General features: G+C 40.9%; 1 protein-coding gene across 1 annotated transcript in view; it reads left to right on the top strand.

The window, feature by feature from the left end:
* The first annotated feature begins 7503 nt into the window (after positions 1 to 7503).
* Positions 7504 to 26722, top strand: part of SLC1A2 (solute carrier family 1 member 2) — a 72728-nt gene continuing 53509 nt past the window's right edge. Inside the window, exons 1-3 of the mRNA XM_030199458.1 lie at positions 7504 to 7639; positions 12886 to 13038; positions 14506 to 14756. Of these exons, the coding sequence (XP_030055318.1) occupies positions 7510 to 7639; positions 12886 to 13038; positions 14506 to 14756 (534 nt within the window). The 5' untranslated portion in view covers positions 7504 to 7509. The remainder of the gene's footprint in view (positions 7640 to 12885; positions 13039 to 14505; positions 14757 to 26722) is intronic.

Raw genomic sequence — 26722 nt, 5'->3', positions numbered from 1 at the left:
AGAAACCTTGGAATACAGCTAGATTCAACACTTACTCTGATTCCCCAAATCAAAGCAACCTTCAAGAGCTGCTTCTATTATTTATGACAGCTACCCTGGCTCTCTCCTTACATCGAGAAGGTAAATCTTATCTCAGTTGTGCATGCCAAGGTAACATCAAGACTGGATTACTGCAATGCACTATACAATGGTCTGACTACAAAAGGCCCTGCACCAGCTCCATTTGATTCAGAATGCAGCAGCAAGACTCATAGAAGGTTGCAAGCGATGTGACCACATCACACCATTTTTGCAAAAACTTCATTGACAGGGCTAAATTTAAAACTCTATGTCTGAAAGGAAATGGCCCTGAGTACCTAAAGAATAGGATGATCCTCCACACACCGTCAAGGACACTAAGGTCCTCCCAAGGACTTTCACTAACTACACCCTCTCCAAAAGACATTACACGATGTGATACCCGCAAGCGAGCCTTCTCCGGAGTAGCCCCCACACTCTGGAAATCATTGCCTGAAAGGCTCCGCTTAGCACAAGACAATCTCTACTTCAGGAAGCAGGTGAAAGCTTGGCTCTTCAACCAAGCCTTTAATGGAAGAAGTAACTAACTTGCTAGTCTCACTCACACACACAAGGAGTGACTCGGGCTGCACATACTGCAGCAGGACATGTTTATCCACTCCTCCATGTGAAACTTTCTTCAAATCAGTCACCTTACTTTCTAATTCTTCCTACTTTCTTACCCATCTATATGTTACAACTTTGCCTTACCCTTCACTACCAATTATAATCAGTGGCGTAGCCAGGGGGGGGTGCCAGGGGAGTGGCCGCTCCCCCAAACGGAGTTCTGCCAGCCCCGGCGCCTATTTTTTCTCAATGTGTTGCATTGAAAATGTGCGCCAGTGCCGGCAGAAGTCCGCTCTCGCTCCCCCCGCGCCGTCAACCTGGCTCCGCTTCTGATTATAATGTTCTATTACGTATTGTGTTGACATTGCTAGTATACTAATTATGCCATACTTTGTATTGTTTTCGAATATTTTTACTGCTGTAATTGCCTATTGTTCATGTTTGATCTATTCTTACTGTACACCACCTTGAGTGAACTCCTTCAAAAAGGCGGTAAATAAATCCCAATAAATAAACTTAGAACATCCGTATTCCACCCTCATTCTGTGCTGGTGCTATATATATATATATATATATATATATATATATATATATATATACATATATATATATAATGTTGAGAAGGCTGTTAGAATTTTACATAAGCACGTAAGCATCTCCATACCTAGGACAGACTGAATGTCTGTCAGGCCTACTATCCTGTTTTCAACAGTGGCCAATCCAGATCATAGTACCTGGCAGGATCCCAAAAGAGTAAAACACGTTTTATACAGCTTATTCCAGGACTAAGAAGTGGATTTTCCCAAGTCCATCTTAATAATGGTTTATGGATTTTTCTTTTAGGAATGTGTCCAAATCTTGTTTAAACCCTGCTAAGCTAACCACGTTTACCGTATTCTCTGTCAATGAATTCCAGAATTTAATTACTCATCTAGTGAAGAAAATTTTTCTCCAATTTTTTTAAAAATTTACTACCTAGTAGCTTTATTTCATGCACCCTAGTGCTTGTATTTTTGGAAAAAGTAAACAAACAATTCCTGTCTACCCGTTCCACTCCACTCAGTATTTCATAGACCTCTATTACATCTCCCTTCAGCCATTTCTTCTTCAAGCTGAACAGCACTAGCCTCTTTAGCCTTTCCTCATAGGGAAGTCAACCCATCCCCTTTATTATTTTGGTCACCCTTCTCTATCTTTTCTAATTCCACTAAAAGCAGATACCATCCGTGTGAAGGGCATTTATGTAATCTAAGCACCCGTATGTACCTGTCCCTTGTATGGAACACTAGCAGTAACATGTGAAAAGAGTAAAGGGAAAAGGTGCATGGATCCGCTTGCCATTCAATACCTCCAGGCATATAGAAGACTGAGGGGGGAGGGGAGATTGGAAGGGAGGGAAAGATGATGGATTTTACCTGGGCTGCCGGTGCTGTGCCCCCCTTGGAGGCTGGGCCCGTGAGAAACTTGTCCCCCTGTCTAAATGCTATTCTGTAGTGGTGCATATGAGAGGCATAGGGCCAGATTCTGTAAATGGCGTCTAAAATCTAGAGGCATCTGAAAAAAGCACGTAGCACTGTCCTATATAATGAGCCTAAAGTTAGGCGTGGTTTACAGAATAGTGCAAAGGGCCTGGGAACACCATTTACACCACTGAAAAGCTGATGTAAATACCCCCACCTAAATGTATGCTTGTTCCCCCGAATTCTATAACAATGCGTGAACATTTGCGTAATACTGCCAACACGCCCACACTCCTCCCATGGCTGTGCCCCCTTTTCAGCTACATGTATTAGGATTTATGTGTGCCATTTCTAGAATACACCTAAAAACGAAGTGAGTGTAAATTCCAATTATTGCCAATTAGTGATAATTGGTTGTTATCTGCCAATTGTCATCACTGATTGGCTCATTAATTAAGTTCCACATGTAAATTGGGCACATGCCCAATTTAATGTGTGCTATTCGCCATTCTTTATATAGAATCCGGTGGATAGTACATAAATGCAAGAGGACATATACATGGATGGCACATGGGCGGGACAGAATACTGTAAGTTATGCTTGTGCCTGCTTCAAGTCTACGGCTGGCATAATTGTGGCCATGTAAGTGTTAGGGACGCTGATACTGGGGTGTGCTATCGCTCTATAATGAAATCCAGAGCACTCAGATGCCATTATTGAATAAGCTCCTCCACTCTTAGGGCACCTAAATTTTGCTGCCCATTGTAGAATTGCTCCCTTAATATGTCTGGATAGGGCACTTGTCCATAAAGATAAATGCTTTAGAATATTGGGCACATGATTATCCAATCAGAGTTGAGTAACTTGAATCCTTCATGGAGCAGAGCTTAGGCTCTTATCACTACTACAAACTTTTGGAGCTGGTAGATTCAGGGCTCCTTCCTCTGGCTCCCACTGTACTAGGCTGCACATTTGATTTGCTATTCTCTAAATCTTACAAAATATTATAGGCAAAAAATTCAACAGGAATTAGAGAGAATTAAAAGTCTTTAATTACTCACCCACCAGCACAGCATCAGATATCAGTTGTAAAGTTATAACTAACATCAGTACCTCTGGTAATTATAAGTAATTAGACTAATTATATAAAGAAAAGAAAAAGGAGGAAGTAAACTTTGTTCCTCATTCAAATGTCACAGAACAGAGAAAGAAAGAAAGAAAGAAAGAATGAATGAAAGAAAGATTCTTAGGTATAGAGAATTAGTTTCTAAGAAGGGGGGAGAGCAAACCCCTTCGGGAAAAACAGGCCATTTGGACGGATCTGAAACACTCTTTCCAAGCATGCCTAGTTTTTCAGAGTTTCTTTGTCTGCAGCGTGGTTTTATAGGCTGTGGTGAGCATCCACCTCTTCTCTACCTGGACCAATCATAGGTGCTGCATATGTGCTGGATACTTGCAATTGGTGTCCTTACCATACCTCTTCTCAGTAACAGTTGGGATGTCATGACAAAAGGGGGGGGGGGGGGGTCTGGTCAGTTTGTTTGTAACAAGACAGTTGGTTTGGAATGTCATGGCAATGGTCTTTGTCAGTTTGTGGTCAGCCAGAAATTCCTGCCTTGCCACTATCAGTGGAAACTCACAGAAACACACAGAAATAAGCAGACCCAAAAGAAAAGGCCAGAAAATTCCAGAACACCACTTTACTTTGCTGGGTTGAAGGTTCTGGCTCTGCTCACAAAGAGTTATGGCGATAAATATTGCAGTGAAATTTGGGTTCAGTTTTTTTTCCAAATTTGAGCTTAAGGCAAGTTGTAATCAGTTACTCAAGTTAATTCCCTCCTCCTGTGGGTTCACATCACAATCTAGGGGAAAGGAGGGTCTTTTATTGATTAGCACATGTTATCTACAGCAGGGTCTATTGGAATAAAATATGGCCTGTGGCAGATAACATGGGCTATTCATGAGAAGAAGACCCCCTAAGAAGTTCCTGAAAAAATGGAGGGTAAAGTGATCCAGGTGTAGAAGGATTCTCAGCAGAAGAAGCAAGGTTTGAACTCAGCTCCTCTCTACTGATCTGAACACTAACCTAGTTCTCCTCTTTACTTTCACCAGTTTTGAATGGAAATATATATATTAAAAAAAATTAGCAATAGAAATGTATGAACTTCTTCAAAGTATGTGCATCAAATAATATTAGCAATTCTGGAATAATTTTAAGGTTCTGTTGAATTGGTTTGAGATGTTTTAGGAAATTTGAAGGTGAATTTTAACAAATTCACACTCATTTTTCAAAAATCTTACATCAGTTTGTCAAATTCACGGTTTCTATTTCATTTAATAAACCAAAAAAGTGCAAAGAGCCTTCAAGAGTGGGGATGTCAACTTAATATTTTATTGATCACAACCGACATGGCCCATGTTTTGGCAAAACTGCCTACGTCAGGGTCTAAGCGTGAAACATTAAAAATATAGGTATATATAAACCTATATCACACAATCAGAAATTAAAATGTTTAAAAACAAATTAAAGTGGGGATACATATAAACTAATATCATGTCGATAAAGGTGAGCTGCTTGATAAGGAAAGGCTAAGGAGGTTAGGGCTCTTCAGCTTGGAAAAGAGATGGCTGAAGGGGGATATAATTAATATCTACAAAATCCAGTGGTGTAGTGGGTGGAGGTGAATTGATTTTTTTCACTCTTCCAAAAAGTACAAAGACCAGGGGACACTCAATGAAATTGCATAGAAATACAAATAGGAGAAAATATTTTTTTCACTCAAAGAACAGTTAAGCTTTGGAACTTGTTGCCGGAGGATGTGGTAATGGCAGTTTACATATCTAGGTTTAAAAAAAGGTTTGGACAAGTTCCTGGAGGAAAAGTCCATAGCCTGTTATTGAGATGGACATGGGAAAAGCCTCTGCTTGCCCTGGGATTGGTAGCGTGGAATGGTTTCTGCAAGGTACTTGTGACCTGGATTGATCACTACTGGAAGCAGGATATTAGGCTAGATGGACCATTGGTCTGACTCAGTATGGCTATTCTCATGTTCTGATGCAGGCAGTTTCGCCAAAATATGGATCATGTCGGGGTCTGATCAATAAAATACCCCCACTCTTGAAGGTTTCTTGTATTTTATTGGTTTGTTGGTTTTTTTGGGTGTGCTTCGAATTCCATCTTCTACAGGTTCTTCTATTTCATTTAGACAGAATAGTGGTAAAATGGTACAGAATCTGTACTATGGAATAAGACTTAAGGGTCTACATATGTATGCTGTAGAAAGAATGGGGGATATACAGGAAACATGATAAATAGTGCATAAGAAGTAAGTATGAAAGTTCTAGAACAACGGTTCATAATAGAACACTGAAAGGGGCTACATAGGATGATGGGAAGTGAAGAACTCTAGTGGCCAAAAGGAAAGTGAGATTTGTTGGTCATATATTGAGTGGTTATGCTAGCAAATTAGCCAAACTAGTTCTGGGAGACAAAGTACAAAGCAAAAGAGAGAATGGAAAGCAGACAGGAGGTTGGGTCCCAGGATAATCTAAAAAAATATCAAAATCTAGAAATTTGGCCAAAGTAGAGAGATAAGCTGAGCTCAGAGAACTGGAACATCAGAGTTATCGACCTTAGTATGGAAGACGGCGAAGATAAGAGAAACATATGGATATATTTCTTCATGCAATAGGTGCTCAGGGGAACAGGTGGAGGTCAAAACAGCATGGAATAGATAGATAGAGCCCGAGATGTGCTAAATGTCATGATATTACATTAGAACAAGACGATTAAATGGGCCCTGTAGTCCATATATGTCATCATGTTCTATGCTTCTTCCAAATGGAATTTTTACAAATCTCTTTTGAATGTTCCAACTTTGTTCTGAAATTTTCCTAAATCTCCTGCTAAGTCTTGTAACCCCCTTGTCTACACACCTACGTGATTGCCTGGTTCAAGCCCTAAAAGCTGGGAGGAAGGGGCACACATCAAATTTGTTGGCTTGAGACCAGAGGCGGGACCAGGATTTAGTCTGGGAGTCTGCAGCAAGTAGCACCAGACTTTGAGTCAGAAATCCATTCCACACACAGTCTTTACTGTCCTTTAAATGATTTAGGCTCAGTACACTTTATCTTCACTGATCAACTAATAACTTTTTACAGTTCTTTCCTCATCTTTCCAGTCATAGATGAAAATACAATTAATGGTTACTTTAATTCCCTTAGATGGTTTAACCTACTCACCACGTTAGTGAGGATCTTTCAAATACACAGTTTAGATTATCTGCTGTTCATACTGATAGATGTTAAACATACATCAGTGCTTCAGATGTTGGCAGATGGCTCCAGTAGATAAGATGATAATAAATGGTAGAGTGTTATACCTTTCAGTCCTGCATAGATGAAAAAAGGGCATCTGGTCATTTTAGCAGAAACACAAACTGACCTCCTGCTCCTTTCCTTTAGGATTTAGTAGGGTGGACAGGTTTCTCATTCCTGTCAACTATACAAGGCAGCAACTGTTTTAGTTCTGTTTTTTGTCCCTGATACTTCTTGAATCTTTGCTCCTCTAGCAAGTGCCTTTAGAGGCCAACCTGTGAAGGAATGAATCAGCTGATTCTTTTAGGCTGCTGCTTCAGGCATATGTGAAGGACCTCCCTGTAAATGCAGTTGAATTTAAGATAAAGTGGGATAGGGGAGTGGGCTTAAATACTCAGAGGGAATGGCCCCTCTGCCACCAGAACCTTCTCTACTAACATGGTAAGACCCTTCCAAACTTCTATCAACTTCCTGCACCTTCTAAACTGTAAGTTCCAGAGCTTTCCTATACTGGAGTTTTCTATAGACTAGCTGGACCCTTTCCTGACAGGTGCAGGATGTACAGAGTTCAGCAAGAAGCCACAACTGGAATGGACCTCAGGAACACTGCTGGAATAAAATGCAGGTGTTTCTCTCCTGTTGGCTAGCTAGCTTCTCCCTACTACAGCCAGAAGTGAGGGCACTGACACTAACATGACCTTTAGGGAACAGCAGTGAGAAATTCAGGCAGATTTAACCTGCTGAATCTCTCATGATGTTACAGTCTGATGGATGTTTCTGGTGGATATGGGGAAGTCCAGAAATTTCACTGAACTCTAACCAGGCTGACATTCATGAAGTTCAAGGTTGACTTCAAATTATTGCCATGTCGCTAATTAATACTGTCTTTCTGCTGAAATGTAGCAATAGGAATTCCAATGACTTTTTTCTGTAATAAATCCATCAAAGGGCTGGACCTTCACCTGGATTAACCTTTTGTTTCTCAGGTCTGAATCCTTGTCTTAGATTTTAGCTTTTTGTCTTCATATTTTATTTTGCACTGATCACTTTAGATCCCCCCTTTCCCTCACTGCTTACATCCTGTCTCTTCTTCTCCAGTGCCAACAATATGCCAAAGCAAGTAGAAGTACGAATGCATGAAAGTCATTTGACCACTACAGAACTACGACCACGCTCCCATTTCTTGAGGGTATGGGACAAGATCAGGGGCAACCTGCTGTTGTCACTCACCGTGTTTGGTAAGAATTTGTATGAAGGTATACTTCTGCTAATATTTCCTTGTTGTATTTGCGCTTTCATATATTGTCTACATGTACCCCATGTTGTCATCATTTCAAGAGAATTCTATAATTATTTATTCCTGCTTTCACAGAGCAGGCTGCTTGTATACAGTAGCTGGAGTTTGATAGGTGCCCTCTGCTTGTAGGAGGTCAGGGCTGAAGTAGGGGTCCTTTTACTAAGGTGTGCTAGCAGATTTAGGTGCCCTTTTACTAAAGGGTTGCCACATGGCAACCTGGAATTACCACCGGCCTAATGTGGGTGCTGATGGTAGTTCCACCCCAGAGCACACCATTTCCAGTGCAAGTGGATATATTAAAAAAATATATTTCAGCAGGGGATTACCTGGCGGTAATCGGGTTACCGCTTGGTTAACGCAAGAGCCCTTACTGCCACATCAATGGGTGGTGGTAAGTGCTCCCCCCCCCCCCAAAATGGCCACATGGCAGGTGCAAATTTACCGCACGGCCATTTCTTTTTTTGAGCCTTTTTACCTGCTGTGGTAAAGGGGGCCCTGGTGCACAGCAAAAACAGCCGCCACTGCTAACACAGGGACCCTTTTACTGTAGCTTAGTAAAAGGGGCCCTTGACACATGTTAAATGATAAGATGCCCATAGGAATAGGTAATGGGCATCTTATCATTTAATGCATGCTAATCATTAGCGTGCACTAAATCCATTAGTGCACCTTAGTAAATGGACCCCAATATTTTATGCCATGAGCTGCTTCATGAATATAGATTAAAATTTATAGGTGTGATAATATTTGGGTCATGACAATAGGGACAAAATATGCCAGCATTTCATCTTGGCATTCTATGGAAAAATAAGTCTGTTATTAAATTTGAATTAACAACTGGATTTTCTCAGGTGAATAAAATGAAGCACATCCAAAAATATCTGGCTATTACACCAACTTTAAACATCACAAATTGTTGGGATGCAAATATTCACTCTGGCACACAAAATACAAGAGAAAAACAACATAATATGATATTTACAATTAATGTAGTATATTTTTTTTAAGAGTGAGGGGGTTACTTCACCTTTTATGTGTTTGTGTATGAACTAACTTAATCTATTCAATTGTTACAAATGAAAGGAAAATGGAAAAGAAAATAGTATGAAATAACTAACTTGATCAAAATCCGTTTGACCAAAATTTTAAGTAGATGGTATTGCACTTACAAAATGGAGAATCTTGTGTTCATTTGTATTTCTCCTTAAACCCTTGGCATTGCAAATATGTGAAGTTGATAGTGTGAATAGCACATTGGTTGGTGTTCCTTTCAAGAGAATTCTCTCAGTTTTCACCAGTATCATTCATGACAATGTCCTGGAGGTCATCTCCTTAACTCTGGGGGAGTTGGCCAACTTAGTCATTTTGCCTTAGGTTAACTTAGGGGGTCTTTTACTAAGCAACTGTAGCATTTTTAACTCATGGTAGAAATCAGCTGGTGGTAACACCTAGATGCCCATTTCTCGGCGTTTACCGCCAGCTGATTTCTACTGCAAGCTAAAAATGCTACCACAGCTTAGTAAAAGACCCCTTTAGTTTTTCTGGAAAAATTTACTTTGTTCACAATCACTTTTTGGCAGGGGCGTAGCCAGACTTCGGCAGGAGGGGGTCCAGATCCTGAGGTGAGGGAGCACATTTTAGCCCCCCCCGGCGGCACCGACCCCCCCATTTTTGACCCCCCCCGCCGCCGCCGCTGCCACCACCACCACCACCACCACCAACAACAAATTTGACCCCCCATGCCGATGACCCTCTCGACCCCACTCCCGCCGTCAACCCTCTCCCGCCGCCATCAGCTACCTTTGTTGGCGGGGACCCCAACCCCCGCCAGCTGAGGCCCTCTTCTTCCGGCGCAAGGCTTTGTTCTATTTCTGTGAGTCTGACATCCTGTACGTTGTACGTGCAGGACGTCAGACTCACAGAAACAGAACGAAGCCTTGCACTGGAAGAAGAGAACCTTGGCTGGCGGGGGTTGGGGTCCCCCGCCAGCAAAGGTAGGCAGCGGGGGACGGTTGGCGGTGGGAGGGGGTCGAGAGGGTCATCAGCAGGGGGTCCAGGGCCAAATCTATGGGGGCCCAGGCCCCCATGGCCCCACGTAGCTATGCCACTGCTTGGTGGTGTGTTTAAAATGTGTTTGAATCAATATTGTGATACGAAAAACCACATAGTGTAGCCTGAATGGTCTTGCTTAAATGAAAGAATAGTATTTCCTCATCATTAAAAATATGTTATGAGACAGTTGGAAAGGTGATGAAGATGAGAAGGTTATCTATATACCTAGGATGAGGAATTTGGTATTGTTTTTCTGGTTCAACTTATAAATATGCCCCAGTATTATTGGAAGATATAAGGTGCTCACAGTGGATCTTTAACTTAAATTATACTCCAGTTTGAGGTGTAAAAGGGAGAGTGAAAAAAGAGGGAAGGGAAGAGGAATGTTTATTTTCCAATTTACTTTCATGAACAGGAGATGATTTGCGTGAAGTCTGATGTTATATAAGATTGTGTGAACCGGTCTTAGAGTCAAATGCATGTTTTTCATGTATTTTGAAAGTATGCAAAATGTAATATGAAAATATCTTTAAAAATATCTCTGAAATGTGTCCCCTCTCCCTCATCAGCTGCGTTTGAATTTTTATTGTTGTGACCTGCTTAGCCGTCTGTACTAGCTTTATTTGCGGTATATCAAATCCTGTAAATAAATAAATAAATAAATAAATAAATGTATGTTGGCAGAACTGCTTACAAAACAAGACTAGATATAGCAAGTTCACCGTATAATAATTTTATTTGCTTAAACTTTTCAGTTTTCAGTCATTTGGCAGCTGGAACCTGCAGGCCCAAAGTCTAGTTGCAAGTTTAAGCAAGAAAACTTAGGATATGAACGCCTCTAAAAATTGTATCTAGCTCAGGGCAGTATAACAGAACTGCATATACATCAAGATTAATACATGATTTATTACCAAGCATATATGTAACAAGAGGGAGCAGAATTTATTTCCCAGTTCTATAATTGCGTTTACATTTGTTTACACAGTGAGTTGTGAAACTTGATTTCAGACTAGCTGAAAGCTAGAACATCAATTGTGCCCATCTGTCTTGGAATGAATTTAAAAGTGGCTTCAAAAGCACTCTAGATTAAAAGATGCAATTGCTATGTTAGTTCATTTAGGTACAAATTATAGGCAATACCTTTTTATTGGACTGAGTTAGTGTATTTGTGACTAGCGTTTCACTCCCTTTGTCAGGTCAGTGGAATGTAATTTCCTATTACTCATTTTTCCATATGCAAGCGCAAGGCCAGTGACTTTCAGGTACAGCAGATGATTTACCTGTCCTCAGAGTTTCACTATCTAAGTTTATACCTGAGCAAAGTCACAAGATACTTGTTTGGGAGATGCAAGGTTTGAACATTGACTTCCTTGGTTTTCAGTCTATTGTTCTAACCACTAGGCTGCTCTCTTGTTCTGAATGTGTCAGGTGGTTAGGTGGTTTTAGAAGCCCTATTTGTGATTTGGAAGTGCACAATCTGGCATTTAGAGTGTATATTGCACATGTCTAAATCCTGATTTTAGAAAGCTGGTTATATATGTCCAAGTCATGATATATGCGTTTGGCAAGGGGGCATGATCTGACCATGTTTTGGGTGGTACTAGGGAGGTGCTTTTCCATTTTAGAAGGGGAATGCACATGAGGGTCCCCTGAGCTTAATGTTGGGATTTATACTTGTTCTTGTGGACATCTAGGTTATATGAAGGTTCTCGTATTGTGCAGCATTCTAGTGGAAAGATTAGGGGAGGTCTCCCTTACTCCCCCAGTGTTTTTGTCCAATAAAGGTGATGCTGGAAAATGATATCAGGCTCTGTGACAGCTTGGAGAAACTAAGGGGTCCTTTTACTAAGGTGCGCTGAAAAATGGCTTGTGATAGTGTAGGTGCGGGCTTTGGGCACGTGCAGAATCATTTTTCAGCACACCTGTAAAAAAAATGCCTTTAACAAATTTTTGCCGAAAATGGATGTGCGGCAAATTCAAAATTGCCGTGTGTCCATTTTGGGTCGCGACCTTACTGCCATCTATTGACCTAAAGGTAAAGTCTCACATAACCGGGCGGTAATGACCTACGCCTGCCAAATGCCACTTAGCGTGCGTCTGATATGCAGGGCAAAAATTGAATTACTGCAGGAGCCACATGGTAGTCATGCAGTAATTCCATTTTGGCGGCGTGCATAGACTCTTACGCGGCTTAGTCAAACTAGACACTTATGTTTCTAAAATGGTAGACATACATACATACATACATTTATGTTCTGAAATATCAACATTCCTGCTAATAGACAGGGGATGAGACTGGATATATGGCCTTTCTGTGGTTTCAATCAAAGCAGTTTACATATTATAAACAGGTACTTATTGTGTACCTGGGGCAATGGAAGGTTAAGTGACTTGCTCAGAGTCACAAGGAGTTGCAATGGGAATTGAACCTGGTTCCTCTGGTTGTCAGTTCACATTAGGCTACTCCTCCTTATGTTGCTGTGCTGACCCCATTAATATTTTGGATGCTGACAATTGCAAAATGGGTACTGTCCCCCACATGTAGCCAGCACATATATGTCCATTCCTGCATAGGCTTTAGAAAAGCCTCTACATCAGCAGATCCTGTTCTACAATACTAGCAGAAACTGGCAGTGGAGGAGTGTCCTAATGGTTAGTGTAGTGTGTTGCTGACCTGGGGAACTAGGTTCAATCCCTGCTGCTGCCTGATGGTCAGCAGTGGGTTGAGATCCTAGGAAAACAGGCTCAATTCTTTCTGTAGCTCCATGTGACCCTGGGCAAGTCACTTAACCCTCCCTTGCCCTAGGTACAACAGTAGTACAATGTACTACTTAGACTGTGAGCCCACTAGGGACAGACCCAATACCTGTAAAATGAAACTGTAAACCACTTAGGTCTAAGTGGTATATAAACTCTTGAATGAATGAATGACATCTTCTGGCCTGGATGTCTCAAATCTAGTTTGTTCATTCTTTCTAAATTCTTCCTTCATGTATGAGGAGAAAAAAAAAACTTTCACCAACAGTTTTTTCAATGACATTGTTGAGAACCTGAGCCTCGGGATGACTGTAGCCTGATGATCTTCCACTGTCCTGTTTCTCCACTGAAAACAAGCTTTTGTCCCTCTTTCCTCAGGCGTTATTTTGGGAGCAGTGTGTGGGGGGCTCCTTCGTTTTGCTGCACCTATCCATCCAGACATCATCATGGTGATAGGCTTCCCTGGGGATATCCTCATGAGGATGCTGAAGATGTTGATTCTACCATTAATCATCTCCAGTTTGATCACCGGTAAAATGCAATCACTGGTTCATGTCTTGTGATGGCAAGAACAGCAGAGCTTTAGTCTGGGATGTGCATGGCTTCTCTTTGCTCTTTGTACATCTTGCCAAACAGAGAACATAATAGATTCTAGCAGCCAGACTTTGAGAAAGTCTTCACTTGATAGATACTATAAATTTCTAAACATGCTAAAGTAATTAGAATAGCATTTGGACACTGAGAATTAGAAACATTTGCCTTTGTCTAAACTTAATTTCATAAGGTATGTAAGTGACTGCATTGGTCTCTGCTAAGGAAGGGATATGTCATTTCACAGAGTCTAGACACAATTTTTCTAAGGAGACTGGGCTCTATAAGGCAGGAGGATAACAGAGATCTGAGATCAAATCCTGCCCTGCCACTGGCTCTTTGGGCCTGCTTTACCAAGTGTTGCTTGCTCTGTAAAAGGTCACAAATCAAAATCTCTGTGTGACTTGGGTATATCACTTTCTCTTTCTGTATCTTGAGGGTTACACAGCTGCCCATCCTTCGTTCAACCCTTTGCGAATTTCTAGGTTTTAAGTAATGAGCTGCTAACAGAGCCTCTGCTCCTTATAGATTCTTTGGGGGCCCTTCTACTAAGCTGTGGTAAAAGGGGCCCTGTGTTAGCAGCGGTGGCCATTTTGTCATGCGCTAGGGCCCCTTTTACCGCAGCAGGTAAAAAGCCCCCCCCCCACCAAAAAAAGAAATGGCTATGCGGTAAATTCGTACTTGCCACATGGCCATTTCGGGGGCGCTCTTACCATCACCCATTAAGGTGGCGTAGGGGCTCCTGTTTTGACCTGATGGTAACCAGGCAGTGCATGGCACTGCCCAATTACTGCCAGGTAACCCCCTGTGGTATTAATTTTACAAAAATTCCAGCAGCGCCAGAAATGTCACATGCTGGGGGCAGAAAAACCATTGGCTAACCTCGAATATTCAATTCATATCCAGCTATATAAGCGGTCACATTGGGCTACTTAAAGAGCTGGTATATCTTTAGCTGGTTTAAAGTGAACTGGCTAGCTTTGAAAATTGACTTAGTCGGTTGACTTTAAACTGCCTAAAAATAACCGGATATTCAGTATATTTGACACATTCACGAAGTCTTTGACGCTACTGGGCTGTTGGCTCAATGAATTCTGGGGTTTAATTAATTTAAGAGCTCGATGTGCTGGAGCTTCATCCTGTTCTACCCAATAGAATAGCCCTTTAACCACTTACAACTGCTATTTGGGATACACAATTTTCCTACTTAAGATACATAGATATGTTTGAATTTTCAGAAGCATCAGCATAAATGTAAACCCCTGAAACAGTTTAAGTGCAATTTACCCACAGATCATTCAAACAGTTTTGTAACAGGAAGTTCTGCTTTGCTCTGGAAGTGCCTTTGAAAATAACCATCCCTGTGAATTAGCAGTCTCATTGCATCCCTCCCCCTTTCTTCTTCAGGTCTCTCTGGTCTGGATGCTAAAGCCAGTGGCCGACTGGGCACAAGAGCTATGGTTTACTACATGACCACTACGATTATTGCTGCTGTATTAGGAGTCATTTTAGTTCTGGCTATTCATCCAGGAAACCCTAAACTCCGAGAGCAGTTGGGAGAGGGTCAGAAGAATGATGAAGTGTCTAGCCTCGATGCTTTCTTGGATCTCATTCGAAATCTCTTTCCAGAAAACCTGGTCCAAGCCTGTTTCCAGCAGGTAATCCATTTGATTTTCCAATGTCTTTTTAGTTTTTTTTTTTTTGTGAGAGTCCCTTCTTTATGTATTTTTCTTATTTTTCTTTTGAAACAGCAAATTTGGTGCTCATGAATGGTACCAGATTGACAACCCTAGAAACTTAAGTCTACCAAAGTGTCTCAAAGCTGTTCTGGAGGGACTATCTCTTGAGGTGAGAGGTCTCCATGCCCACCCAGTATTTAGCTTTTCTTCTATGACTGTCACTAAGGCCTACTACACTTAAATAACTTGTCCATGAAGTACAGGGTTGATACCATTCATTTGTTTGCTAAAAGCCAAACTTCCATTGAAATCTACCAGTGATCTAGAGGTGAAAGATCTGGTCTCAGTGTTTATCCACAAAGGAACCAGCCACCCCACTGTCTCTCCTGTGGGTCCCATCCTAGTTAAAATTTTTGCCATTGACACTTTCCTATCATTTGAACATTTTCTTGCAATGCCTTCTCCAACCACCTACAATGTGAGTCCAGACATAAATATAGCCAAACCCTCATCTATAATCTGCATTTTGTGGTAGAGAAATAAACTGTAGGTTGTTACTTTGGCCCACAAATGTTATAACTGCAATATGTATATTTTAAAATAATTAATTGCTTATTATCTTTGCGTTATTTGGTGTTAGTTAAAGAAAGTTATTATATTTTTCGTGACAAAACTACCAGAAATGAAGACAGTGATTTGGATACAAATTCTTTCTTTCAGTTTATAAAGTACACATGGACATTACAACTCTGCCTCCGCTCCACCTAAACTACACCATTGGGAGTGTCTGCTGCACACAGTGAAATACATGTATGCATGATCTTGTAGGCAAACATACCACTTTATACACATGTAGATGGCTTTGTACAATTTTATGAAAAGACATGTAGAACCAGCTTTACACATGAAAAAACCTTTATAATATTGTGTTCTTAAAATGCTAACATGTCCCTCTTGCATACATTTCTATCATCCCCTTCATCTCCCTTCTGTAGGACATCCTTCCTCCAAAGCATATTGGGGGCAGTTCTATAAATGGTTCTAGGTCAGTTCCCACCTGGACAATTCCCACTGGACAGTTTCCACTCACCAATTACCTTCTGGATAATTCCCACCTAGATCAAACCAATTCCCACTGCTCCAGGGAGGACAATTCCCACCCTTTACAGCCTTCCAGGTGGCTACTCACCAGATACCCTATAAATGGCACCTCAGTCTAGGTGCCCCAATGTCAATTCTGTAACAGCATTTAAGTGCCATGATTCTATTCTAGAATACTAACATAAAGTTGGCATTGGGCATGCCCATATTTAGGTACACATTACGCCATGCTAATGGTAGGTGTAAATTGCAACACCTAGGTGTGCCATGTGACTCATGTAATTTATAGTAACTGCACGTATTCCTGGGAGACACACCCATGGTCTGCTAATACTTCAACCATTGTATGCGCCTCCTTGTAGTTAGGCACTATGGCACTTAGGGGATGCAACTCCTCTCATATGAGGAATGGCTAAAGAGGTTAGGGCTCTTCGGCTTGGAAAAGAGACGGATGAGGGAAGATATGATTGAGGTCTATAAAATCCTGAGTGGCGTAGAACGAATAGAAGTGAATCGATTTTTTTTACTCATTGCAAAGTACAAAGACTAGGAGACGCTCAAGGAAGTTACATAGAAATACATTAAAAACAAATAGGAGGAAATATTTTTTCACTCAACAAATAGTTAAGCTCTAGAATTCCTTGCTGGAGGATGTAGTGACCCAGTATGGCTATTCTTATGTTCTTTGGTACTACCTTAGAGAACAGTGCCTATTGCACATAAGTGCCTGTCAATCAATGGCCCCTTTGACATACCTAAGTGGTGCCTACCTCTAGATGCCCCCCAATATAGTTGTCTATTGGTCTTATTGCATTTGTAATGCAGAATCAGTTCTGAGAGTGCCTCCATCAGGGAATCTGACACACCCATATTTGTTTTGGTCTCTCAACTCTGTTGGGTGTCTGGGGTGACAATAAGGAAGTAAAACTGTTAGGAGAAATCAGCCCTCTCTTTTTCAGGCTGACTATGTCAGCTGGACCAGCACACGGTGTCTTTTTCTGGACCTCCATCTCTGAGACCAAGAGCTGGGACTGACAGGAGCAGAAAGAGAGAAATGCCATTCTGAGCTCTCTGACTCCAACACTGACCTCTTCTTCTCAGTTTTCTATACACACCCTGGATAAGGCAGGAGCAGCAGAAAAGTGGTTCTGGTATAGAGTGTGAATAAGAACATAAAAGTAGCCATTCTGGGTCAGACCAATGGTCCATTTAGCCCAGTATCCTGTTTCCAACAGTGGCCAAGCCAGGACACAAGTACCTGGCAGAAACCCCAATTGTGGCAACATTCCATGCTACCAATCCCAGGGCAAGCAGTTGCTTCCCATGTCTGTCTCAATAGCAGACTATGGTCATTTTCTCCAAGAACTTGTCCAAACCTTTTTTAAACCCAGATAAGCTAACCACTGTTCCCACATCCTCCAACAAATAGTTCCAGAGCTTAACTGTTCGTTGAGTGAAAAAATATTTCTTCCTATTTGTCTTAAAAGTATTTCCATGTAACTTCCTTGAGCGTCCCCTAGTTTTTGTACTTTTGGATTAGGGGACACTCAAGAAAGTTACATGGAAATATATTTAAAACAAAGGGCTGCTGCAGTGCCAGTGACAAGAAATTAGAGGAGATTTATGGGAGGAAGCTGTCAGGGTAATGGCTACATAGCTTTTATTTAAGGAAATCGTATGAGGAACCGAGACAATCATAGAAGGCAGAAATGCAGCCAAAAAGCAAAAATATTGACAGCATTTTCCATGTGTAAAGCAGGTTTGACACACTGATAAAATTGTATAAGGAGAGGAAGCAGAGTTGTGGCATTGGTGTGTATTGTATAAATACACACACATATAGGGTACCTCCATTTCGGTGTCCCAATAACGAGCAATAGGAGGCCATTTTATAACACACCCTGGGCACTGAAATTCTGTAATAGACTACTATCTTAATGTGCCGTCGGTGCACCTAACAGTCATGCAGCCTTAGTTACACTAGCCATTGACCTGGCGTAACCACGGGAAGATAAATGCAGTGGGAACATATGTAATATACAGTATTCTGTAAGTTGCATGTATGGGATCCCCCTCATACTCCACCCATGTGCATGCCCCTCATATTTATACACTATCTCCACGGATTCTATATAGCGTGGCTAGAGTTCTGTGTCAAATTCCAAGCGTATTCTAAAATAACACGTGTAACTTAACAAGCTTAACAAGCTAGTTAGTATTGATAACAGTACTTAAGCAATAATAAATAAATAATGAGCACTAATTATCAATAATTAGAATTTATATGCACATCTCACTAAGCGTATTCTGTAACTCAGTGCGCCTAACTTCTAACGTGCACAGGCAAAAGGGGGCATGGTTATGGGCAGGGAAATGGCTGTTCCAAAATTTATGCACACTGTTATAGAATATGGACCTCTGTGCCTAAATCTACACACTGGGATTTATGCTATGTTTTCGCTGGTGTAAATGGAGACATGTAGATTTAGGTGCTATGATTTTCACCTAAGCGTATCCTATATACCGCGCCTAAATCTAGGCATGGCTTATAGAATAGGCTTAGGTGGAAATGTTTTCAGTCGGACTTTTTAGGTGCCATACATAGAATCTCTCCTATGTGTGCTCTTATAGAAAGATGCTCAGGTACCCTGCTGTTACTGTCACAGATAAGTGCACACTTACACTCATAAATAACAGAATTTTATAAGCTTGTGCACCAAAGGGGGTGGGTAAATAGTTATAGAATATTTTAGAGCAGGAACAAATTTATGCTAGAGAATTTGTATCCTATTGAGGAATAGTTCTGAGACCCCATTTTATAAAAACACATAGACTTCTATATTAGCCTTATAAAATACAAACCAACCAAAAAAAAAAACCCTAAATATAAAAAAGGAATTTAAAAAATGTTCAAACTTTTAACATTTTTTTTAGAATTGCTACATTGATACTTAAATCACTCAAAATGTTTGATGTCAGCAACCCCCCCCCCCCCCCCACGGTTCTTTAATCAGGTCTGGAGATATCTAAGATTATATAGCTCTCAAGGGTTCCCTGCACTTTGAGGGCACCTCTGATTAGGTGTGTGGTAGGAGCTTATGCTTAGGTTTGCTTTTAAAATGCTAACACAGACAGCTATCAACATGCCTAAAATTTAGGTGTACTCATGTCAGCCATAGCACTTGTGCTTAAGTGTGGCAGGGACACACCTAATTTACAGTATTCTGTACATTACACATGTAAGTGAAATACAAAATCACATATGGAATGAGCTTCTCCTACGTCTGCACCAAAATCTGGAATGCCTTACGAAAGAACACAAAACTAATAACCAACTATCTATAATTCAGAAAACACCTGAAAGCATACCTATTCAAATCTCTCCTCTCAGACGACATCACCTAGTACAACAGCATACAGGACCCCACTTCCAACACTAAAGACATGAATGATCTAACTGGACTATTGTGATTGAACAATATTGTTCACACCTCATCGCTTCTGTTATGTAAACTGATTTCTACTAAGCTAATTGTAAACCACATTGAACCAACCACCAAGTTGAAAACTGGGGTATAAATGCAATAAATAAATAGAAAGAAAGAAAAGGAAGAAAAAGAAAATAAGTGGGAGCCCTGCCTATGTCCGAAAGAAAGAGAAAATAAGTGGGAGCCCTGCCTATGTCCTGCCCCTTTGGGTACCTCTTTTGCAAATAAGCGCTGGGTGAGTAGATATTTGAAGAATAGCACTTAGGCGCTATATCAGCATTTATGTGTGTAAAAGTAGACACATATTCGTGTAAATGCTACACGGGAAATGTGTGTAAATGTGGCACCTAATTACTCTTATGTGGGTATATCACATCATCCTCTGTCTCCTTAAGTCTTCAATAGCCCACTTAAAGGTATCAACATTTATGAATGTAACACATATATGATGACAAGATAGTTTATTTATTGGGATTTATTAACTGCTTTTATGAAGAGATTCAATCAAGGCGGTGTATAGGGATCTACATTCAAAGTGATTTAATCAGGTAGGAGAAGCTCCTGCCCAGTTAATCTGATCTAATCCAAGACTTGGAGATCTGAGGAGGTGTCTCCTGAAGGGTGGAAAACAGAGGTGGGGGTTTTGGGCAGCAGTGCCATGATGGTGTCTTTTGAAGTGGCACTGGTGGACAGCCCTAAAGTAAGTGAGAAATGGCTCCTTTTTGGTCTGGGCACGTCAACATTTGACACCCTAGACATTTGTCTATATTATTTATGCTTAAATCAATCTGCTCTATTTTTTTTCTGTTTTTATATTTTAAAAAGCATCTATAAATGAACATATATTTTATCCAAGTTCTAATCCCAGCAAAAGATTCAAGGCGGTTCACATTTTAAGAGACTCGCACAAAAAATGAGGAATTACATAAAAAACCAGCAGGTAAAAAAGTAAAAAAAAAAAAAAAAATCCTAAAATGTATCAAACAAAAAAGTTTTCAACTTCCTTCAAAATTGCATATAATTTACTTCTGCTTGAATAGCAACAGCCCAGAAAGTTAAATCATGCTGAGCAGGTCAGGAGCAGATATGCAGTGGCACTTCAGCAGCACTGTCTGGTTAATATTTGCTCTGACTGTGGTTAGTGCTGAGATGGTCCAGGAGTGTATTGTGCTGCAGCTGGGTTATGCTCTACTGGTGATATTCACTGCTGGGATCTGTCTAGATAGCCAGACATGTTGGACGTCATAAAAAAGCAGCCCTAACTATACTCAGTTATCTATGGACTGTAAAGGACTTAAATATAAATCATTTTATGCATCTAGCTTCTCCTATATCAGCATGCAACTATGGAATGCAGTACCAAAGACCTTAAAAACAATGCACGACTTAACAACCTTCAGGAAATTACTAAAGACCAACCTGTTCAAAAAGATATACCATAATGAGCCATCATAATGACCTCACATCAAAACTCTACTAAAACCAGATAAAACCGAATTCTCTACACCTGACTGCTTCAATCAGATTTCACTAATGAACATTAACGCATCACCCCCTTATCTGTCTTGCCTGAACTGAACTGTCTATCCAATTCGCTTTATAATTTTCTTCTACATCTATGTACTTAATGTATATTGTATTTCTCATTCTGGAAATGGCGATCGTCATTACGGCATAACGTAAGCCACGTAATATCCAGGTCTGTAAATTTGAGGCCCTGTTTACAAAGCAGCACTAAGGGCATGCTAGCATTTTAGCGCATGCTAGATGCTAAAGACACCCATAGGAATATATTTGTTTGTTTATTTTGACATTTATACCCCATATTATCCTGAACATACTTGTGTTCAATCTGGCTAACAGTAAATAATCAACAGACAAGGTTTACAAAGCCACAGGGATTTTTTTGAGGGGGTACTGAGTATGGCACCTTTTCCATTGTCTGCTAGAATTGACCCATGGTTCCCCAAGTTTTAATGAAAGAGCTCAGGCTCCACACACCAATTCTGCCTTGTCATAGATTCTGTGACTGGTTGCAGGGGACCTGGCTATTGTGGGGTGAGTACCTCAGTAATCACCCCACCCCTGAAGGGTGGCCTGGCATTTGAGTACCAGCACCTTTTTTGTTAGAAAGAACGTACTGCAAAGCCATAAACAAAATATCAAATATAGACCATTGATGACCAGTTGCAATCTAAGATACCCCATTAATGGATAGAAACCTCTCAAACAGGAGAGTTTTCAGTCTTTTATGAAATACCAAGTAATCAGGCTGACCCTTGATTTGCCATTGGCAGTGAATTCCAGCACTTGGCACCCTGGTATCTAAAGTCAGCAGAGTGAACTGACTTATAATGTACTCTCTTGCAATCTGGAAGATGAAGTCTAAGGTAGTCCCTAGAACCAGAGGTTATATTATGCAGGGGAGTAGTTATTAAGGACTGCATATAATCCGGTGTCATGCCATATAATATTAGAAACACAAAATCACATAATTTAAAAATATTCCTGGCTTTATGGGCAAACAGTGCAGCTTGCATAATAATAGAGTGACTCTATCAAAACGCGACACCTATCAATGTGTGATACCTTGAGGACAAGCCTAACTGCAATATTTTGGGCTGTTAGTAGCCTTTTTAGGACACCCTCCTTAGCTTATCAAGGTTAAAAGGGCTGCCCATCAGGATTTGATGCTGATGTTTTGGCAGCAGTGCATGCTTTTGGGGGTCAAGTGCCATAAAACATCTTCATTACTTGCAGATTCTTCCACACACTGCATAAAAGAGGTGCATTTTTGGACATTTCATATAGTTGCCCTGTTATGAAATTAACCCCTGAAAGGAACATAATTATTACTATTACTTTAATAAGGAAAATTACTTTTATAAATTACATTAATACATGAATTATATAGCTGAAGCACTAAGAAAGGGAACCCTCTGTAAATATATAGGTTTTGGAAGTTGAAACATTTGCAAGTACGTAAATCTATTCAAAAGGACTCTAATCCAAATGAAATGGAAAATTGCTTAGATAGAAGTCATGGTCCAGCTTTCTGTATAATACAGAACTGCTTGTGTTTAGTAGAATTCGGATTTAATTACTTGTCTTTCCAAATCTGAGCTCCAGACAAGCTACAATCCAGGCAGTAACTAGTTTTTTTTGCCAAGAAGGCTTATAATGTAAGCTTGTTCCTGAGGCAATAGACAGTTTAGAGACTTGCCCAGGGGATCTCAAAGAGCATTAGTAAAAGAAACAGAATTAAATGCTGTTTCCCTGATTGGCATGCTTATGCTACAATGGCTAGGTTTACTCCTCCACTACAGAACTGTGAAATTTAGAGCCCAGGTTACAAATGGAACTGAGGGAAGCAATTCAGGACAGGATAGTATAACAGGCATGAGCAATTCTAGTTGCTTCGGAATTAGGTATTTGGTGGAGTTTGGATTTTACATGGTATTGGTTAGCCCCATTGGTAACTATCACTGTCTAGACCTGTATCTCAACTTTTTTTGCCCTGTCGGGTAACAAAGTACTGTAAACACAAGACATGTCCATTTTTTTTCTGTTTTTTGGCTGGGTGGAAGTATATTTTTCTGTGATTGGAATGTGGCATATCCCACTTCTAACAGTACCTGTGTTGTGGGCACCGCTGGGCTTTGTGACATCACTGAAGGAGGCAACAGTGTAGCCAATGGGCAGCACACACAGAAATGTGATGTAGATAGATATGTTAGCATTATCACAGTAATAGTAAAGTTCTTTATTAAGTAGCAAAGTAAGACATAAAGCTTCCCAGTTCTTTGAAAAAACAATGCAGAATTGCAAAAGAAAAATCTCTCCCTCAGTATTTAAACTCTGTGGTTGGCATTGCTTTAGAACATCTACTATGGCATTTAAAGTTATTCCCAGGAATTTAGCACCATGCTGTACCATTTTTTTATTGTTTAGATTTTGCTCACACCTTTTCTGTAGTAACTCAAGGTTTGCTCACAACTTTTCAGTAGTAGCTCATGGTGAGTTACATTCAGGTACACTGGGTATATTTCCTGTCCCTGGAGGGCTCACAGTCTGATTTTGTACCGGAGACAATAGAGGGTTAAGTGACTTGCCCAAGATCACAAGGAACAGCAGTAGGATTTGACATGGTCACCTCTGGAAGTCAAGATGGGTGCTCTAACCACTAGACCATGTCTAGGGTTCTGGCACTGAATATCAGTGGTACTCAAATAAGTTCTCGCACTGCCCTGGCACTATGGGTAGGGTTACCATATGTCCGGATTTACCTGGACATGTCCTCTTTTTGAGGACATGTCTGGGTGTCCGGATGGGTTTTGCCCATCCTAGCCTCCCCTTCCCTTACTTACTATCTACTCCCCTGGTGGTCTAGTGACCTCTTTGGGGCAGGAAAGAGCCCCCTCTTTTCTGCCCGGAGCGCTGCCCTTGCCCTGCATCCTGTTGCTGTGACGGTCTTGAGATTCAAAATGGCCACCGAGAGTTGAAGTGGCCATGTGAGACTTCAACTCTCGGTGGCCGTTTTGAATCCCAAGACCGTCACAGCAACAGGGCAAGGACAGAGCTCCGGGCAGGAAAGGGGGCTCTTTCCTGCCCTGAAGAGGTCACTAGACCACCAAGGCAGTAGATAGTAAGTAAGGGGAGGGGAAGTGATGAGGGGGCAGGGGAGGGGAATATGTGACAGGGGACGGGGTGAGGATGCGAAAGGGGTGGGGCATGGGAGGGGCAGGGGCGGGACATGTGTCCTCTTTTTGAGAGGGCAAAATATGGTAACCCTAACTATGGAGGATATTCTATATTTGTTGCCTAAGAAATCGGCACTGAAATCAATGCTAAGCATATTCTATAGGCGTCGTCTAGATTTAGGCCTGGCATATAAAATACGCTTAGTTGATATCTCAATGCCTAAAACTATGTGCCTCCATTTACACCACTGAAAATATGGCATAAATCCTGGTGCATAGATTTAGGTGCACTGGGTCATATTCTGTAATTATGCATGTACATTTCAGAACACCCTTGAAATGCCCATTTCCCTGCCCATAACCACACTGCGCATGTTGGAAGTTAGGCGCACTGCATTATAGAATACACACTGAGAGGCCCTTTTACAGAGCGGCAGTAAGCCCAACGGTTACTGCAGCATTTAGGGCCCTGTTTACTAAGGTGTGCTGGCATTTTTTGCGCTCGTTAAACCCTAGAGTCGCCCATATAGGCAACTTTAGCATTTAGCACGTGCTAATCATTAGCGTGCACTAAAAACAGTAACATGCCCTTAGTGCTGCTTAGTAAACATGGCCCTTAGAGACTGTACATCCCAGGCACTCCTCCCTGGTGTATTGTAACCTCTGATGCAGCCCATGCATAGGCAAAACATGGACCAGGGTAGGTATTTTTAAATAAAGGCATCATTTTATATATTGGATTGGATCTGCTCTCTTTTTGCGTGACCCCTGTGAGAGCCACTTATCCTGGTAGGAGCTGCTTAATGTTAGGCCCTTTCTCTCTAAATAAAATTATATTTTCTAGGAGTGTGCACAGAAAAATTTTCAGCTCATTTTTGAATCATTTTGATACTTTTAGGCTGATATTTTAGATATGTTTTCTTTTTCAGAAATTATAGCATGTAAAGTATGATGAATACACATAAAAGTGTTTAACTTGCATAAATCAGCTTTCAGCACATTAATGTGAAGATTTTATTCACATATAAAAGTTGACTTAGTATGCATTCTTTATCTGCATATTTTCTGAATCAAAACCACAAAGGGAATGCCCATTTTCCACTGATATCTCTCATTTGCAGCAGTACTTACGCGCTGGGCTCAGCTCAGATGAGCTCCTAAAGCTAAAACATCACACAGAAACATAATCCTCATTTTGCTAGCAGTAACAATGTCAAAAGCAGCATTAGCCAGACCTCCCACGTGCATTCTTTCCCTCCATCTCATTTCTGCTTTCTGATGAAAGCTTGTCCAAGCTGCCAGTTTCACCCAGCAGGCAGCAAAAAAACTAATTAGTGAAAACCTTCCAACTGCTTCTCAACACACGGAGAGCATTGCCCTCTTCAATCTACATAGATACATCTATTCTGTTCCAGATCTGAGGACTCTGCTGCAAGATATGTGCAGGAACAACACATGAAACTTATTTCTGAGATAATAAGGATTTTGTCCAGAAATAAACTTGAATCTGCGCCAACTGTAAAAATAGACAGATCAGGTGCTCTTAAGTCTTCTTCTGCCATTATGTTCTCTTTCTATGCATCTGCCAAAGGTTCTGAAATTCCATCCTTAAGGGTTCCAAACAAGTCTAATTTTCAGGAGTTCCACAATGAATATGCATGAGAACAGTTTGTAGACCAAGTCAAATGAGGCACTTTCAATTTAATACTGGCTGCTCAAAACTACAATCTAGGATGTCTAATATACTTCATAGAGCTCCATTTTTTTTGTTACATTTCTACCCTGTGCTTTCCCACTCATGGCAGGCTCAATGTGGCTTACATGGGGCAATGGAAGGTTAAGTGACTTGCCCAGAGTCACAAGGAGCTGCCTGTGCCTGAAGTGGGAATTGAACTCAGTTCCACAGTTTCCCAGGACCAAAGTCCACCACCCTAACCACTAGGCCACTCCTCCACTCCTCCAGAGAAAATCAACACCAATGGAAGGTTAGCTGGTGAACAGTGTACAGTGACTTATATGTTCCAATCTTCACTGGTTTGTTGACCACCACCCTCCTGTGTTATTAGTATAAATAAACTTATTCAATACTTATTCTAAATATAATAATGAATTTTTAATGTATTTTTTTTAAAATCTGGTCGGCATAGGGGCTCTCTTCTCTGACACGGCTAACCTTCCATTGTTGTTGAAAACAGTTTGTATGTACTGCTTCCAGTATAAACAAAACAAACCAGTGAGGTGAGTCCAAGGAGGATAATAAAGGGAAAGGGGACTTGATATACTGCCTTTCTGAGGTTTTTGCAGCTACATTCAAAGCGGTTTACATATATTCAGGTACTTATTTTGTACCAGGGGCAATGGAGGGTTAAGTGACTTGCCCAGCGTCACAAGGAGCTGCAGTGTTTGCATCATTTACATTGGCCAACTATACGGCAACTGTTTTTTCAGCACATCCGCAAGACAGAAGTTAATCAAAGGACTTTACTGCTAGATCCTCACAACAATTTATCCTGTTGTCAAGCCCTATTTTACAACATCAGAGATTTATCAAGACCCCTGAGGCAGGCCTTCGGCCCGAAACACGGCCGTGTCGGGTTGTTTTTATGTATTTTTAATAAAGGATCTTTTATTATCCTCCTTGGACTCACCTCACTGG

The sequence above is a fragment of the Microcaecilia unicolor genome, chromosome 4 (assembly GCF_901765095.1).
Source record: "Microcaecilia unicolor chromosome 4, aMicUni1.1, whole genome shotgun sequence".
Classification (NCBI taxonomy): domain Eukaryota; kingdom Metazoa; phylum Chordata; class Amphibia; order Gymnophiona; family Siphonopidae; genus Microcaecilia; species Microcaecilia unicolor.
This window is presented reverse-complemented; position numbering and strand designations above follow the sequence as displayed.